This window comes from Rhinolophus hipposideros (assembly GCF_964194185.1).
Source record: "Rhinolophus hipposideros genome assembly, chromosome: 17".
Lineage (NCBI taxonomy): Eukaryota > Metazoa > Chordata > Mammalia > Chiroptera > Rhinolophidae > Rhinolophus > Rhinolophus hipposideros.
The window spans coordinates 6,663,250-6,680,278 of NC_138063.1; the positions used below are offsets into that span (position 1 = coordinate 6,663,250).

The 17,029-nt window shown below is 35.0% G+C and overlaps 1 protein-coding gene across 4 annotated transcripts in view; it reads right to left on the reverse strand.

Annotated features, from left to right (window-relative positions):
- The window catches only part of CCDC102B (coiled-coil domain containing 102B), a 207,373-nt gene that overhangs the window by 162,524 nt on the left and 27,820 nt on the right, over positions 1-17,029 (reverse strand). For all 4 annotated transcript variants that reach the window (XM_081078367.1, XM_081078366.1, XM_081078365.1 and 1 more), the window contains exons 2-4: positions 15,158-15,779; positions 12,532-12,752; positions 6,103-6,211 (exon numbers count right to left, since the gene is read on the reverse strand). In XM_081078367.1, coding sequence (XP_080934493.1) covers positions 6,103-6,211; positions 12,532-12,752; positions 15,158-15,763 — 936 coding nt within the window. In that variant the 5' untranslated portion in view covers positions 15,764-15,779. The remainder of the gene's footprint in view (positions 1-6,102; positions 6,212-12,531; positions 12,753-15,157; positions 15,780-17,029) is intronic.

Below are 17,029 nucleotides of genomic sequence, written 5' to 3' on the forward strand. Positions count from 1 at the left end.
TTGTGAGGGAGGTCTTTTAAAATCCTGCACATTTCTTTAAGGGAAAATAGTGAAGGAAGATATGTTTGGATTGAAACCATTCCTTTTTAGAAAGTGATGTGTAAACTGAGGTTAATGGCAAAATGTGACTGGCCAGTAGAAGGTGAAAGACCTATGTATGGGTGATTGTTCTAGAAGAAAACAGGATGGGCCTAAAGGTATTTGTCAGGCTACAGGCTACTTCCGAGGAATGCCAGTAAGATATGCATATATATATATATATATATATATATATATATATATATATATATATAGAGAGAGAGAGAGAGAGAGAGAGAGAGAGAGAGAGAGAAAGAGAGACAGACAGACAGACAGACAGAGAGACAGAGAGAGAGAGACAGAGAGAGAGAGAGACAGAGAGAGAGAGAGACGAAGGTTTATTATAAGAATCGACTCATGCAGTTATGGAAACCCAGAAGTCCCGAGATCTGTAGATCTGTAATCTGCAAGCTGGAGACCCAGGAAAGCCCGTGGTGTAATTCAGTCTGAATCTGAAGGCCTGAGAACCAGGGGAGGCAATGGAGGAAGGTCCAGTCCAAGCCAAAGACCTGAGAATCACAGACGATGGGATAAGCTCAGTCCAAGTCTGAGAACCAGGAGTGGCGATGTCTGTGTTTGCCAACACTTCTTTCTCCAGCTCCTATGCTGGTGTTTCTGAATGGGCTGTGGCTCTTGTGGAAGCCTAAGCACTGGGAGTGGCGATGTGTGAGGGCAGGAAGAGATGGATGTCCCAGCTCAGGCAGAGCGATGTGCCCTGGCTCTGACCTGGGTCTATCCCTGCCATCAGGGACTGGACGATGCCCACCCGAATTGGTTAAGGTGACATTCCTTATGGTAGTCTACCCACTCAAATGCTCATCTCTTCCTGAAACACCTTCGAAGACAACCCAGAATGACTGTTTTACCAGCTATTTGGACATCCCCCTTGGCTTACTCAAGTTGACACATAAAATTAATGATCACAAGTCCAGCCTCTGTCAACTTGGCACCCACACATGTTTCCTTAAACCATACTTAGTATTCAAACAGAAAAAATAATAAGGTCATAATTCCGCCTAACGTGATACAACTATCTGCATACAACTGAAAAAGCATTATTCTGAGAGAGAGAGAGAGAGAGAGAGAGAGAGAGAGAGAGAGAGAGAGAGACAGAGACAGAGAGAGAGAGAGAGAACAAATGTATTCACAAGATAAGGAGGAAATACTCCTGACAGCCGCAGTGCTCGCTTCTGTAACTGGTCCCTGGTCATAGCTGCCTTCCTCTACTGTCCATTCTGTATTCCTTTTGCATTCAGCAAGGCCTTCAGCTGGTCATAGTTCTTTACTTTCATTCTTGAAGGCTTGGTCCATTACTAACTTTGCTGCATTGGGTGGTTGTAGTTTTTCATGGACCTTCTTCACAGGGCATGATAATACTCAGAGAAGCCGTAAGGGACAATTCTTCCTCACCTCCACTGTGGAGAAGCAGTCCAATTTCCTGTAAGGATCGGTCACCCCAGCTGGCACAGAAACTTCTTTCTTGGCCTGTTTATTCGAAGGCACAAGGAGTCCCAACCAGCCAGGTGGCAGTCTTAACTTCCCGTTCAGTGGACTCATTGTTGCGTCACCTGGTAGAAATACCTTCCCTCTGGAACTAAGACCTGTAAACCAGCAGACTAATGTCTCGAGAACAGAAAACCAACATTTTGCTAGAGAGTCACTAGGGATAATAGTGACGGTACCACTCCCATTCCCACCCCTAGTGTCCTGGACCTGTGGATCCTGGCTATGGGACAAAGAATACTGAATATCAGATGCAGACTCAGAGCATATAGACTTCGGGAGAACTCTGCCACATCTCTGCCAGGTATTACCACCTAACCAGTGCTGTGCCTGGTCTTCAAAAGTCCATTTCATCATTCTGTTAAGTCAGTGGCTTCGGAACAGTGCTAAGATCAGTGAACTCGATGAGCAAAGACCCGCTGCTCCATTTCTTTCACTGAGAAATGAAGGCCTTGATCAGAAGCGACTCTGGGAGGAGTACCATGATGACAGATAAAGCATCCTGCAAGTCTGCGGATGGTAGAGGAGGCAAATCTGTATTTAGTGTAAGTGTTTTTTCCATGATGGAAGCACCAATGTAATCAACCTGCCACCACATGGCTGGCTGATCACGTTGGAGAATGGTGTCATATCAAGGGCCCGGTGTTGGTTTTTGCTGCTGCAGATTGGGGTTGAGCAGGAAAAAGTTTGGTTGATGTGATGAAATGAATGAAGCCAGTAGAGCTGGAGGTTAGTGTGAACAGGGGGAATGGCAAAGAGAGGGCAGAGGAGGCACTGAGATGTGAAATGCTCCTCTGGATTAGAACACAGGAAGCCTCCCTGTAGTCTCCTCCGTAGTGAGTGGGACGGCTTGCTGGTAGGTGAAGGAGACTGGTGGAGTGAGCTCTGAGAAGTATGCCCTCACTCTCCAGCTGGTTAAAGGAGGAGCAGGCAGAGAGAAGTCATGCATGTTCAAGGACCCTCTCTGATGTATGCAGAATAGCTCCCATTTGACATAACCTTTTTTTAAAAGCAAAGGTATCAGCATAGAATTTTAGCAATATGTAACTCACAATTCTAACCTTTTTACTACCCCCAAATCAGAAAGGTGCTTGGAGGCATTTGAGATAAGGCTTCGATGTAAGGTATAAGTACCATAAAGCCTGCATCTCTATAAATATCTACTATACATTTTTATAAAAAAAAAAAAAACATTGTAAATTATAAACTACCAGAAGCATTGTTATTGTCACAAAACAAAGATCAATTTCTTAATAAAATCCTTAAAAAGATGCCAGGTAAAAGCACAACATTTTTGAAGAAAGATTAAAAAGTTACATTTCATTTCTCAGCTTGAAACCAATTTTTAAGTGTTAGGAGTATCCTCCGCAAACAGTAAAGGATAACTTCCATTATGGAAAGAATCAGTCATTTATTGTTCAAGCAACATACAAAAGTTATTTGTAATCAGTATCACTTCCATGAACATTTGATTTTCTAGATCATGAGATTTCATAAAAAATGATCATTTCAGCACACTTGAAATTTATAATCTAATCCCAAATCAATATTAACAGACTTGCAAAGGAACAATAGAATTAGTATTAAATTCAGCATGGGAATACCATTTTGAATGTAATCATCTCTACTACTCATCGTCTTGGTCACATTCTAAATATGTATTAGATTTACAATTAAATTGTTCTATTTACTCTTCTCTAAATGTCAGTGATTTAAGAATTATTTCCCTCTAAAGCACACCAGACGTTCAAATACATTTTTTAAAATCTTGGCCTATTAAGCACATCTGTTTCCAAGTCTAAAAATTACTAATCTTTCTATCAGCAGTTCTTAGCCAGGAATGCATTTGCTTGTAACAGTTTTAGCATCTAAAAAAGAATTACACTGGTATTCAAAACTTTTTCTACAGTAGATGAAGAGCCACAGTAAAGTGAAGGTCATTTTCAGAATATTTGAAATGTGAAATAAGAAAGAATTCGTATGAAATTCCAAAAGATTCATCAAGACATAATTTTTGATTGTCAATCAACTGTATAGGAACTTTGAATATTTTACTTCATAATTACTCTACAGTGCCATTTCTAAATGTAGCGTAAAAATCTTGTCCTGTTACCATCTATTATAAAACAATTAAACAAAGTATATGTACATAACTACATGTGACTAAGAATTTTTATTTATTCAGTTTTAAATATTTTTAAACATTGCACAATATTTTATAAAAATAACTTAATATGTGTGTACCACATCAAAACGTTTCTAAGAATATCACAAATTCCTTCTTAGGAAGTAGAGGTATTAAAAAATAATAATACCCATATAAATAATTCAAGCAATGTTTTTCTTTATCTCTGATTAGGTTAACTTTCCCTCATTTACAATTAAAACTCGAATTGTACACCTGAAATTATGTAATTTCATTAACAATTGTCACCCCAATAAATTTAAAAAAATAATATAAATAAATAAATAAATACAATTAAAGCTCGTTTATTGTCACTTTCATTCATTGTTCAAATTCAGAGTTTATCTAACTAAAACAAGCACTCACAAGTTTAAATAACTGAACAAGTTTTCCACAGAAATGTTGAACTTTCCACTGTTTCAACAACCCTATCCTCACTTTACCTAGTAAAAGGATCACATATGTATTAATATATTTCTGTATGGGCATCAAAATGTAGACCCAACTTATGCTTTAAAATGTTACGCTGGTTTTACTTTTTCTCATCAATACAGCTTTGTTAAGTGTGTCAAAATACACACTTTCCTATTTGATACCAAAAATATCATCTTTGAACAGAAAACATTAAACATTTGAAAATATCCATATTGCTATTGCTTTGTAAACCAACTCAAAACCATGACTTTTCCAGAACAGTTGCTACACAAATATTCAATTAGTTGTATGAAAGGAAGAGTTAAGGGACTAACATTATCAAGTCTGCACTACCCACTGGTGGCAAGATACAGTAAATGCACGTTTCTTCTAAAATTAAGGCCATTCTATCCTAAATATTAGCTTTTTCAATTAAATTGGGAGCCCATTACGTTATAGGGAACACACACATACTTTCTAAGCATAACATGATTTTTGTTGTGAACTATTTTTCGCGCATAAAATTAACTTACTGTAAATGTTCACCCCCAGAGACATCGTGTGCAGTTAGCTAGCTACCTGTCAATATAAATACTGAGTCCATATATGAGTCCGTATATACACACACTACGTCCATCCAAAAGTCTATGCCAGAAACAAAACGGCTCTGACAATCTCACGTGAATCCATAAGGGAGAAATTAACGGATTCTAGCTCGTTAGCTTCGTTTAATTTACCCCTCATCGAGAAACGTTCTCGGACTAACCTTGAGTGGTTCTCAGTGAAATGACTTTTCTTTACAAATCATTTTTAAGCAGGAGATATTTGTTTAAGAATATTAGAACACGCTGTTCTTCTTTTCGAATCTCAGTGGTCCTCGGGGTGAACATAGCTGACTATTTTTGGACTTGTGCACGATAATTGCCGTGCTCTCTGGCCTTTGGGGTGCCTGTATATGATCCAGAGCTAAGCATATGCTGGCGAGGAAGGTTCTGGAACACTCCACCATATGCATTCAGCCAACTTAAATTAATGCCTCTACACTTTATCGCTTGCTAGAAACAAACCTGAAACCACATTCATATGAGGGTTCATTGATAAGGAAGAGTATCACTTACCAAGTTAACAACTGATGGAAGAGTGCTTTAGAGTAAGGCACGATTGCATAACTGATTTAGATACTCAGTTTCTTTAGGCGTCTGTCAGCATACGTATGGTTTGTATAAGTGTGTGTGTGTGTATCTGTATATAAACACTCGTATATTGCGTAGGCATCAACTAAGTGTTCAGTCATTTGAGACTATTTAGCTGGTCGTTATTTTTGCTCAGAATTTTTCTTTAACTTGCTCATCATTCTGTCCCACGTACTTACCTAGCACAATGCTTTAGTACACAGGATATGTACAATTCATATTGTTTAAATAATGAATATTAAAAATAATTGGAAGGGAAATGTTTCATGACAGAACGTTATTCATGCAAATGGCAAAAAAAAAAATATAAAGGGAAGTGGCTGACCCTGAATGATGATAAGGCTAATATAGAAAGAACCTAAATACACTTGAGATTATCGGTATTTTCAGACTGCTTTATAAAAGAATAAGATAAAATTATTTAGTGTAGATGTTGTGAGATAATGACATCTTCAGCAGCCCTCTCACGTGTGCCTGATGTGAATAGCTAATTGTGTCATGTGGCTGATCGTTAAAAATGTGTTATTTTGAACAAGACTGTTTATGACCTGAGCTTGACTGAGTCCACTAGTGACACTTGAGTTCTAATATGCCTCTTACAGAGGATATTCAAATTTTTAACCTCCTTTCCTCTTGTCTATGGAGCCTTCTGCCTCTGCCCACATGGTTACACACTGGACAGAGAAAACCCCGGTTTCATTTATTCCTTTATATTGCATGTCTCCATACCTCGTTTACATTTTTTGGCTTGGATTCTTTCAAGTCTTCATACTTCTGTTTCCATAAAGATACAGCTGACTCCAGTTGTTCTATTTCTTTTTCCAAAGATGAGCGCATTCTAAAGAAATAAAAGCCGAATAGACTTACAATTTCAAGATAATTTTAAGAATGTATTCAATTTGAGCTGTGCTATTTCCCAATTTTTTATATTTATATATGACCATTGTAATGACAGAAAATATTTTACAGCTTAATAAAATTTTAAAACATTCAATAAAAGTTGGTTTAATGTGTGATTCTGTCAATTAGCTTTATAGTAGGTTAAACATATTTCATTTAGCTTTGCACATATCAAAATAATTGACATTCTCCTGCTTTCTCCTATATTTTAATTTATTCGAGCTACATGCATAGCATATGGGAATGTTTCTTTCTCGGGAATTGAAAGAACTTAAAGGAAAAGGTATATATAAAATATATTAACAATTTTTATTAAAGAATATTGATTACATTGGTGTATTGAAGCATACATTAATACATTTTCTCCTTGAAATTAATTTTGAGAATTATTTTATTTATAAATAGAATAATATAAAAATTATACTTGAAAATTTGAAAAATGTCCAGACTTTTAAATTTACAAGTTCGAAATCATATTTGTAGAAAAATCAATGCCAGCTTTTAACGTTACATTTTAATAAATCAAATGATGTTAGCTAGAAGAGCTCACATTAACATAAAAGTGACTTATTATTACTGTAGAATAAATACTAACCCTCAAAAAGGTCATCAAAATTACTGAGGTAACTGTTCCTTCTAGGATATTATAGGAAGCTCAAGGAGGATATTTCAAACTAAGTATTTATTAAACTTTTAATCTTAGCTGTATATAAATATAGATAAGTTATAAAGATATAATTATATCCAGGTTATATCTAGACTTAGCATATGTATTCCAAGTTAGTTCACAAAATAAAAATAAGGTAATTTTTTCAAAATATATAAAATGAATACTATTTGTATTTCTTATTTAAGACAAATTAGCATATTTATCCTCTTAGTATCTTAAATAAAACAACATAATTATTACTTTACTGAAATAAAATTTTTATTTTTATTATATAAAAAGGTACAATTTAGTCAGAGAGGTGAGAGGACCGGCAATTCATAAAAATTAATGAATGTTTGAATATTTTCTAGTATAGCCTCATCAAAAAGTTTTGTGACTATTTATGCAAGCATTAAGACATTGTACATTTAAATTTATGCAGCAGAGGGCACTCTTTAAATTCTTCATTTTCTGGGCTAATCAATTTATTCTATATTTTAGAGAGTTTTCCATAATTGGTTATTTAAATGGTTAAATATGTAATAAAAATTTAAACTATCATCATACCATTTGAACTACAAGAAGGCAAAGAAAAAACTAAAGGATGTTGCATATTTTATACACAATTCTTTTAACAAAACTAAGACAAAGCTCAGCAAAAATATAGCATGTTAATATGATGATGTAAACTTTTAAAAATCAAATTGCTAAAATATATAAAATTTTCAGAATATAGAGTGTGAACCAAAATAATTTATAGGGAAAGTATGATTATATTTCTGTGCAATCTGCTGATTCTTTGTAAACTATCATGATCCCATAATAATAGGACATAAAATTTGGACATCGAAACAGGAAGATTGAACAAAATATTTGTCAGGGATGAAAATTCCTGAAATATTAATATCCAAGAATAAATATTACTAATTTATAAACCATGTGAAAATTCATTGTAAAATATCTAATCAATATTTTCTTAAAAGCTTTTAAATGTCAAATATTTTTACCAGAGAAAAATAATCAACTTATAATAACATTTAAATATCCATTTCTCTATTAGTCCAAAATGTAAACTAAGTATGACACTATGAATAATAAAAACTTTTACAAATGTACTTTCAATGAACAACACATTTCCATGGTCTAATTGAATTCCCAGCTATTTATAATTAACGTCTTTCAGCATCTCTTCATTTTCAGGACCTCTCAGCAAATAGCCAAAGCTATACATAGTTAATTTAATTAGAAAAGAGCTATATATAAAGAATACTGTTAAGCTTGGAGAGGTCCAGGAGGACCAGTGACCAAGGCTTGGAGGTGATGAATCCAGCCCTCTCTCTTGCCACGGAACTGGTCGTGGGAAGACCCCACTGCTGTCACCTTCCCTACCTGTTGCCTGTACACTCTTCTGGTATCAATTAAGTGCTTGACAAATAAAAATATTCGTATTAGCTCATTTAAACAGAAGAGGATATTAATCGTTGAAATAATGTCTAGGAGAGCCAGAGAAGCAAAGGGGAAACCCAGGAAGCCAGAAATAACAAACATGAAGCCATTGAAATCTTCCCATCAGCACCCAGTGAGGCCCCCCATTAGGGTACAGACAGCACAACACGACCTCAATGCCAAGTGGAGACACAGGATGGTGTCAACAGAGAACAGAGGCCACTAATTCCTCTGGAAATAAGATATAGCTGCCACCACTGCCTTCCTCTTCACCAGGATGAATTCTGGGTGCTCTCTTCCTTGCAACACTAGCTTCTGCTAAAAAGACCAGGTGGCTACCACCGAACAGCTACTCCCAGATCTAATGTCTGCACTCCAATTTCAAGGGAGATCGAGGATCTTGAAAAGAGGTTTGCACTCCCATGTTCATTACAGAATTGTTCACAATACCCAAGATATGGAAGCAACGTAAGTGTCAGTGGACAGATGAATAAAGAAAATTATATATAGTAGAAAAATTATTCAGCCATAAAAAAAAGGAAATCCTGCCACTTGTGACAACATGGATGAACCTAGAGGACATTGTGCTAAGTGGAATAAGCCAAAGAAAGACAAATACTGTACGATATCCCTTATACGTGGAATCTAAAAAGTTGAACTTACAGAATCAGATGATAGAAGAGTGGTTGCCAGATGCAGGGCAGATGGGGAAAGTGAAGAGGTGTTTCTCAAAGGGTATAAACTCTCACTTATGAGTAAGTTCTTGGAATCTAATGCACAGTATAGTGACTATAGTTGATAGAACTGTATTATATACATAAAATTTGCAAACAGGGTAGCTCATAAGTGCTCTTTTCACACAAAGAATAATAAGTTTGTAGATGGTAAATGTGTTAATTAGCTTCATTGTGATAATCATTTCACAACATATATGTACATCAAAACATCACATTGTACATCTTAAACATATACCAACTTTATTCATCAATTATACCTCAATAAAGCTGAATAAATACATAAATGCCACAAATTACTTTTTTTAAATGCAAAGATTTACTGCATTAGTAACAGTAAATAAATTAATAAAGTAGTCCTTACTTTCAAATTTTTAACAATATTACATTAAATAATATTAACCAGACTTGCATGCCAATTTGTTCATTTGTGAGAAACACACACACACGCGCGCACACACACACACACACACACACACACTTATGGATTTCTAACTAATGCTTATGTTTGAAGCATTTTTAATTTTCTGTACCCTCTTACTAAGATTTTTAAATCTCATTTTATTAAGAAAAATCAACATTTAATGATGCAAAGCAAAATAATTAAAGCATTCTGTTCTTTTTACACATAAAACAAATTAAGAAAATAAAACTGAAAGGGAGAACTGAAGCTCGGCTTAAATGGAACCAAATATTTTCTAAGAGATACAGGTACCATCTACAGTTTAATTTGGGAACTAATTCTAAATGTTAAAGCTTCATTAACATATTTTACCTCATCATCTCCCTTACTTCAGGTTTGATATTGCCAAAGTTTTTAAATGTTTAGGTACACCTAAGTTTCTGAGAGGGTCAGGTCTCCCGCCCTCACCTCAAATTTTCTACCTGGGAAATCTTTACCTAAGAGATCAGAAATATACAAGTTCTCAATACCTGAGGAGCTTGCAGATGCTAGATAATTACACAGAAACCTGAACAGCACTCTGTTTCAAATAATGTAGTAAAGTTTAGTGTATTCAGGGAGGAGGTTCCAGTCTGTGCCAATGGCGAAGGTGATGCCCTGAGCTCTCTCGACTGATTCCAGTGCTCCACTCAAGAGCATTTTCCCACTAGCTGGGAACACAGAAAAAAACACATTCACATCTTCTCAACCCCAGCCAACCCACTGCTGAGATTCCAGGAGGAGGAATTTATATGATTAGACAGATTTATAGTAACAGTATATTCTATATCCTTGGGAAACATTCTCTTGTGATAGAAAAAGACTGTACAATTGCCCCAAGCGTATTGCATGCTAATGATGATTCATGGACACATGACACCCACGGGATGGTTTCTTAAAGCGGAGAATGAGAAGACCAAATACAATCAGAGACCTCTGTTCCCCTTCTCCTTGGCCTATGGTTTCTAGATTGAAGTTGTTGACAACTGGAGAATTTACTTCTATGGAGGTTGTTAATTTATTCCAAGGAAGTCACATATACATGTATGTGTACATGTGTATGACTGAGAGAATACGGTTACATATGCATATCATTAAAATGGGCCCCTTGGGGAGTTTACCTCTAGGAAAGAACAATTTAATGTTGTTCCAACTACATTATGTCAGTGAAGTGACTTTGTGTGTGGATTTGAGAGAAGTCTACAGCCACTAAAAAAGTTAAGTCCTTCAAGAAATAAAACACAAGAGTTTAGAATTTGACTGAAACCTACAGTTCCAGATAAAGTTAAGTGTTAATATGGGTACAGACCTAAAAATTAATTCAATTTTATTCCCTTTTCTACTAATATTGATTGCCTCTATTGCAAATCTATACTTGATGGTAGAATAATAAATATTTGCTCTATACATAGATGATTGTATTATAACAATCTATTCATATAGTGAGGTATAGACAAAGAATCTGAAAAAGGAGTTAGTGGTACAAATAAATTTTAGAGGAACTAATGAGAAACTTCTGGCTGACAGATAAGGAATGGCAGATAAAAAATGTATAGTATTTGTGCAATATTTGTGAGCACACATGTCACTGTTTCAATCCATTTAAACCACGGAAATTGAAGCCATTATATAACATATAATTATATATATATTATATTATATATATAATATATATAATATATAATATATATTCATATATATATATATATATATATATATATATATATATAATACTCCCATTTTTCTATTGTGCCTATTATGAGTCTTATAACTAAAGAGATAGAAAAATGTCTTCAAATTGGGGGACCGCCTTTTAAAGTGCATAAAATATTCTATAACTATTCCCTCAAATAGGAACAAAAAAAGCATATTGAGTAATTCATACTAGAGGTCATTTTCCCAGACATTGTTTGTGTTTGATCCTTATAAAAGTTCAGTGAAGACGCCATGGCAGATTGCATTTCCCAAAGATGGCTGCCACAATGGTCCCATCCTACATGCTCGTATTATAACATGACCTTGACATTCCTCCCTTTGAGGGTGCCCCTCTTCCTTGAACCCAAGTCAGCCTTTGAGACTGTCTCCACCATAACAGAAGAGATGCTATGTGACTGTTGAGACAAGGTCATTAAAACACCATATATTTCTCTCTGTACCTGTACGATGTTCACTTGCAACCTAGCCACTACACTGTGAGGAGGCCAAGAAGCCACACGGATAGGCCACACGCAGGGGTTACCACTGAGGCCCGAGAGGAGAGCCAAGATCAGCTGCCAAATTTGGGAGTGAGTGAAGCTTCAGATGACTCCAGCCCCCAACCAGCTTTTGAGCTACCCCATCGGAAGCCACGCATAGCAAAGCCATTCTCGAGTCATGAACAGATACATAGGATTATTGTTTCAATAACCATTGTTTGGGAAGTTCTGTCACAAAACAATAGAAAACTGGAACGTAAGCATCACTATCCATAGTTTTACAGAAGAGAAAATAGCACACTCGTGGCGAAGTCAATATAATATAGCTGGAATATATCAGAACCAGCATGAATATCCAGGTTATTTCATATTAAGTCTGGTGTTTCTTCCCTAGATACCAAAAATGGTCAATACCTCACAAAGTTGTGATTTGTCTTTATTAGTATTAACATATTTTCATTTTATTGACTCACTGAAGTCTATAATGCTGTAAAAAATAGATAATACACTGGCTATTTTAACCATGTTATATTAATAATTCAAATGTAATTAAGGCAAAGTTACTGGAGATGACAAAAAGGTTATGATAAAAGAATAATAATGAATAAATTATAAATTACTCTTTAAAATGTAAAAAAATGAGTATACATCAAACTCATGTTTTAAGTATTAGAACATAATGACTAATCATGGATAAAATGCATTACCAAATGGCCAGTTTTCTAGACTTAACACTTTTAAGAAGTTTGAAAATCAGACTTGGTTAAGGGAAGGCAGTGATTTAGCACTTACTCTCTTTCTTTGCATAAGATTTTTTGGAACTCATCCAATTGCACCTGCAAAGCTGAAATTTCAGGCACTTCATTCTCTAAAGGCAGATTTAGTGCCTGCAGTCTTAATCCAGCTTTCATCGCACAGTTTTCAGAACCATTGTTCTTGAATAAATCAGGACAATCCAGTTTGAGTTTAATTTCTTCATTTAATCTTAATGGGTCAAGAATCAAACCTTCTTCCTAAAAGGAAAAGAATAAAACAATTATTATTGAATGTTTAAATCTCTCAGTAGAAAAGTCATTAAGGACATTTCAGTATTTTTGAAAGGAAATAAATGTTATGATTCAGGATCAAATTCATTATTTTCACTTCTTTATCATTCTCTAATAGTGTCATATGACCAAACTTTAACTTGCATTCTTGAACCATTTTTATCCCTATGTTCTACCTTATTATAATAAAGTTCATTTCTCAAAAAGTCTGCTTTAACTTTAAGTCTTCTTTTTCTAATGACAGCTAAAAATAGCCTCACATAAACTTGAACAGCTGTAAAGAGTTATATAATGAGTTTATGGATTTCTCTTTAAAGTTTATTTTGTCACAAGACACTTGAGAGTTTCAAAGTAAAGCCAACTGGTTCTTTTTTTAACATCTTTGGAGGACAGATAGAAAGAATTTTCAAGGAATTCTTGAATGTTTTAATAGGCTTGTTTATTGAACTATTTTTTAGATTACTGGCTAAATCTCAAATAAAATTTAATGGGACATTTTAATATAAATGAACATCATGTATCAGAGCAACACACTGCATTAAAATCTTATGTCATAATTCCAAAACTTCACCAAACTCATGCTATAGATATTTGTCTATAATTTAAATTTGCCCTAATTTACGGGTTATAAGATAAAGCCAAGTTCAAATAAAATCTTATTTATTTTAAAAATAGTACAAGGATGTTAGGTTACTAGTATGACTCTTCATTCTCTCAAAATTTAATAGGGTTATTATGTATATTATTTTGAAAAATAAAAAGTTAAGATGTATTATTATCCTTAGAAAATACTGTGATAAGACAATCCATTCATATATAAGTACCTTTTTTATTACGCTTAGAGTTGGCAGGGGGATTGGTAAAAATAAAAACAACTAATTGAAACATCTTCAATAGCCTATACTTATTTCACTACCATCACAAGGAATTTTAACTACGAGTATGTTTCTTTCCTAAAAAAACACAAACTTTTAATAAATACGTACTATGTATGATATGTTCTTAAAACTGTGGATACAAAGAAATTCCAAATAAAGTCACAAGATATTGACAATTTCTCAGAAAAATTTATGTGCGGAATCTTTCACATTTTCAAATGTAGTATCTATTACTTGTAATAATAAATAATTTGTACATTCAGAGAAACTATGAATGCAGTTTCTCTATATGCCCTCATTTCCATCACTACATTTAAATGCATACATAAATACAATTGAATTTTGAGAATGTATAGCATTTTCCCAAACATATGCACAATGGGACTAACAGACTAGATGTCATATTAAAATATAAATAAATAAACAAACCTGGAAGACTGAATGAGCATAAGTAATTTAGATTATTGCAATCTTTTAAAATTTTTCATTTAGAATGAAATTTAGGTTATATTTACCATAATTTCCATATACCATGGAAAGGCTTAAAATTTTAGAGCAATTTTATGTTTTTAGAGATGGAATTACATAGAATGGAATAACAATATAAACTGATCCTGTGAAAAGAGAAAAGTTTCCCAAAGTATGGGTGTTAATAATATTTACCAAGTTGAAGGAAGGGAAGTGATTCATAGATAAATACGTGTGTGAACTGCTGGACTAAATAAAATATTTTAAAAGTTTATTTTGTGCAGAATTTTCAGGAACTTCAAGATTCTAAGTATAGCAAGAAATTCCAAGAGTATGAAGCATTGCTTAAAGGTATTTGCCTGTGGTTCCCATTTTACAGGAATTCACTGTGAGGCCACAGTCCCAAACCACACTAAATGTTCACACAATAATTTATTATTCTGACATAATTAGGATAAATGGAGAGAAATCCCTCCAAATATTTTCTTTTCCCATAAAAAAAATGCTGGGTTAATTTTTGCTAAAAAATACTTTTAAGATCACTAATATGGGATGAATTTTGTCCCCTCAAAATTCCTATGCCCCCTCAAAATTCCTCCAGGACCTCACACTGTGACTGTATTTGGGGACAGGGTCCTCAAAGAGGTCATTTAGTTAAAATGAAGTGATTAGGAAGGGCCTCATGATGGAACACTTAGAAGAAGAGGAATCTAGGGCACAGACACATACAGAGAAAAGGCTATGTGAAGACACAGGGAGACACCGGCCATCTCTAAGTCAATGAGAGGCCTCAGAAGAAATCAACCCTACTGACACCTTGATCTCAGACTTCCAGCCTCTAGAACTGTGGGAAAATTAAGTCCTGATGCTGAAGTCACCCAGTCTGTGGTACTCAGTTATGGCAGGCCACGCAAACACAGTCACTACCGGGTTTATAATGGAGAGGTTTATAATTCCTCTCCATCTCTATATAGGGCATTTCAATAAGCCACAATCTCTGGATTCCTCTGAGGGTTTTTTCCTTACCTTACTATTTGAGTTCTCCTTTGTAGGAAATTCTCTTTTCACAAAACACTCTCTGATAGACTCACATGTTTGGGAATCAATTTGAAATTGGTCCCTTTGTGCATAGGACATTTCTATAAAACCAGGACGCTTCAGGTCCTGGGTCACACTAGCTTCTGACACCTCCTTTTGATGTGGCAAACTCTGCTTCTTTCTCAGTGCACTCAATTCTTTCATTGTCATCTCTAATTTTATTCTGAGTTGTCTTCCTTCCTCCCTGGCACTGTTCCTTTCGGCTCGAACTTTACTCCACTTTTCTCTCCAGTTGGCAGTGCAGTCTGACCACCAGCGCATGGTCTTCTCCATCTGAGCCGCTCGGGCCTTGACTTCTTCAAGTTCCCGCAGGCGAAGTTCTTCACAAATGTCCCATTCGGTGGCGTTGCTTGAGCGAGCACAGTAGTTGTGAGTGGCATGAGACCGTAGCCCACCAAGTGGCAAACAGGAATTACAGGTATCGCGGGGGCACGAGGCAGACGCTACCACGTCACAAGGTGGTTTAACTGATGACTGCTGCATCTGGAAGATCTGTGTTTCCTCAATTAACCGGTAAATGGAATCTAAATTCATACTTATCTTTTCAGGCCTAAGAAAAACAGACAACATAATTAATATTTGAATTTTCTGTGCAATTCTAATAGCAAGGCTTGCATTAAAAAAAAAGAGTTGATGAGAACAATGCATCTTTTCAATAGTGCATATTTACATTTCCAGCATAGCTAAAAATATAAGGAATTTATGATTTGTAATTATCCCCAAGGAAACAGGAATTGCTCATATTGAATCTTGCCAGACAAACCAAAATAAAAATATAAAGATGCAATTGTGGAGAACATATGATATGATTAATTCATTTTAACAAATCTAATTCTATTCATGTAATACTTATTTTAACATACGTCATCCATTGACAACTCAATGGTCCCCATTTCCTCTGTTAACTAAAGAACAATCTGTTCAGGTTGAATGCAGAATCTATTGATCTCTTAGGGGATAAGCCCCTGCCCCAGTCCCAGAGACTCAATCATGATTGGTCTAAATCTTTCGTGACGACTTCCATTTTATTGAACACTCACAGGTCTCTAGGAAGCATATGACCTGGGTCTACTCCTGAGAGGTGAGAGAAAGGCTGCTGGAAAAGTTTCCAGTCTACAAAAATTTAAAAACATCAGACTGAAAACCGCTTTTTCCTCTGCTTTCTTCTTGCCTGAAAAAAGACATGATTCTGAAAGAAGGTGGGTGTAACAGCCACCTGTAACATTTAAAATGGTGGAACAGAAAGATGAAAAGAATTTAATGATTGAGTTATACATGAAACCTAGAATGAATACCACTGGTTTCCTTGCTCTATAAGAATAATTACCTACATTCACTTAAAGCGATGGTCATTGAGTTTTCTGTCACTTGTAGTCTAAAGGATATCTAACTATTAACAATACATGAATTAATTCCTACTATGGTTAACATTATGTTAAGTTATAAAAATAAAATATGTTGAATAACACATGGTCCTGGTCCTTAAAGATTTTTATAGTCCAGAGAATGAGAAGAGCATATATAAGAAAAAATACATAATTCGCAGTATAAAACCATATTTATTCATCAATTTTCTTCAGTACATATTATGTGTCGAGTCCTAGCAGACAAGGTGCTCTAAGAGCCCAGCTAAGGAAATGATGAACTGTCTTTTAGAAATGAAGAGTCTTCGCGGCATAGATAACATTGAACAGAGTCTTAGCAATTTCAAAGCTTCGTGGAGAAATTAAAAACAGCTTTCAATATAAAATAGCAAAAAAACAAATTAATTGGTAAATGTAAACACTTCTTAATCAAAAT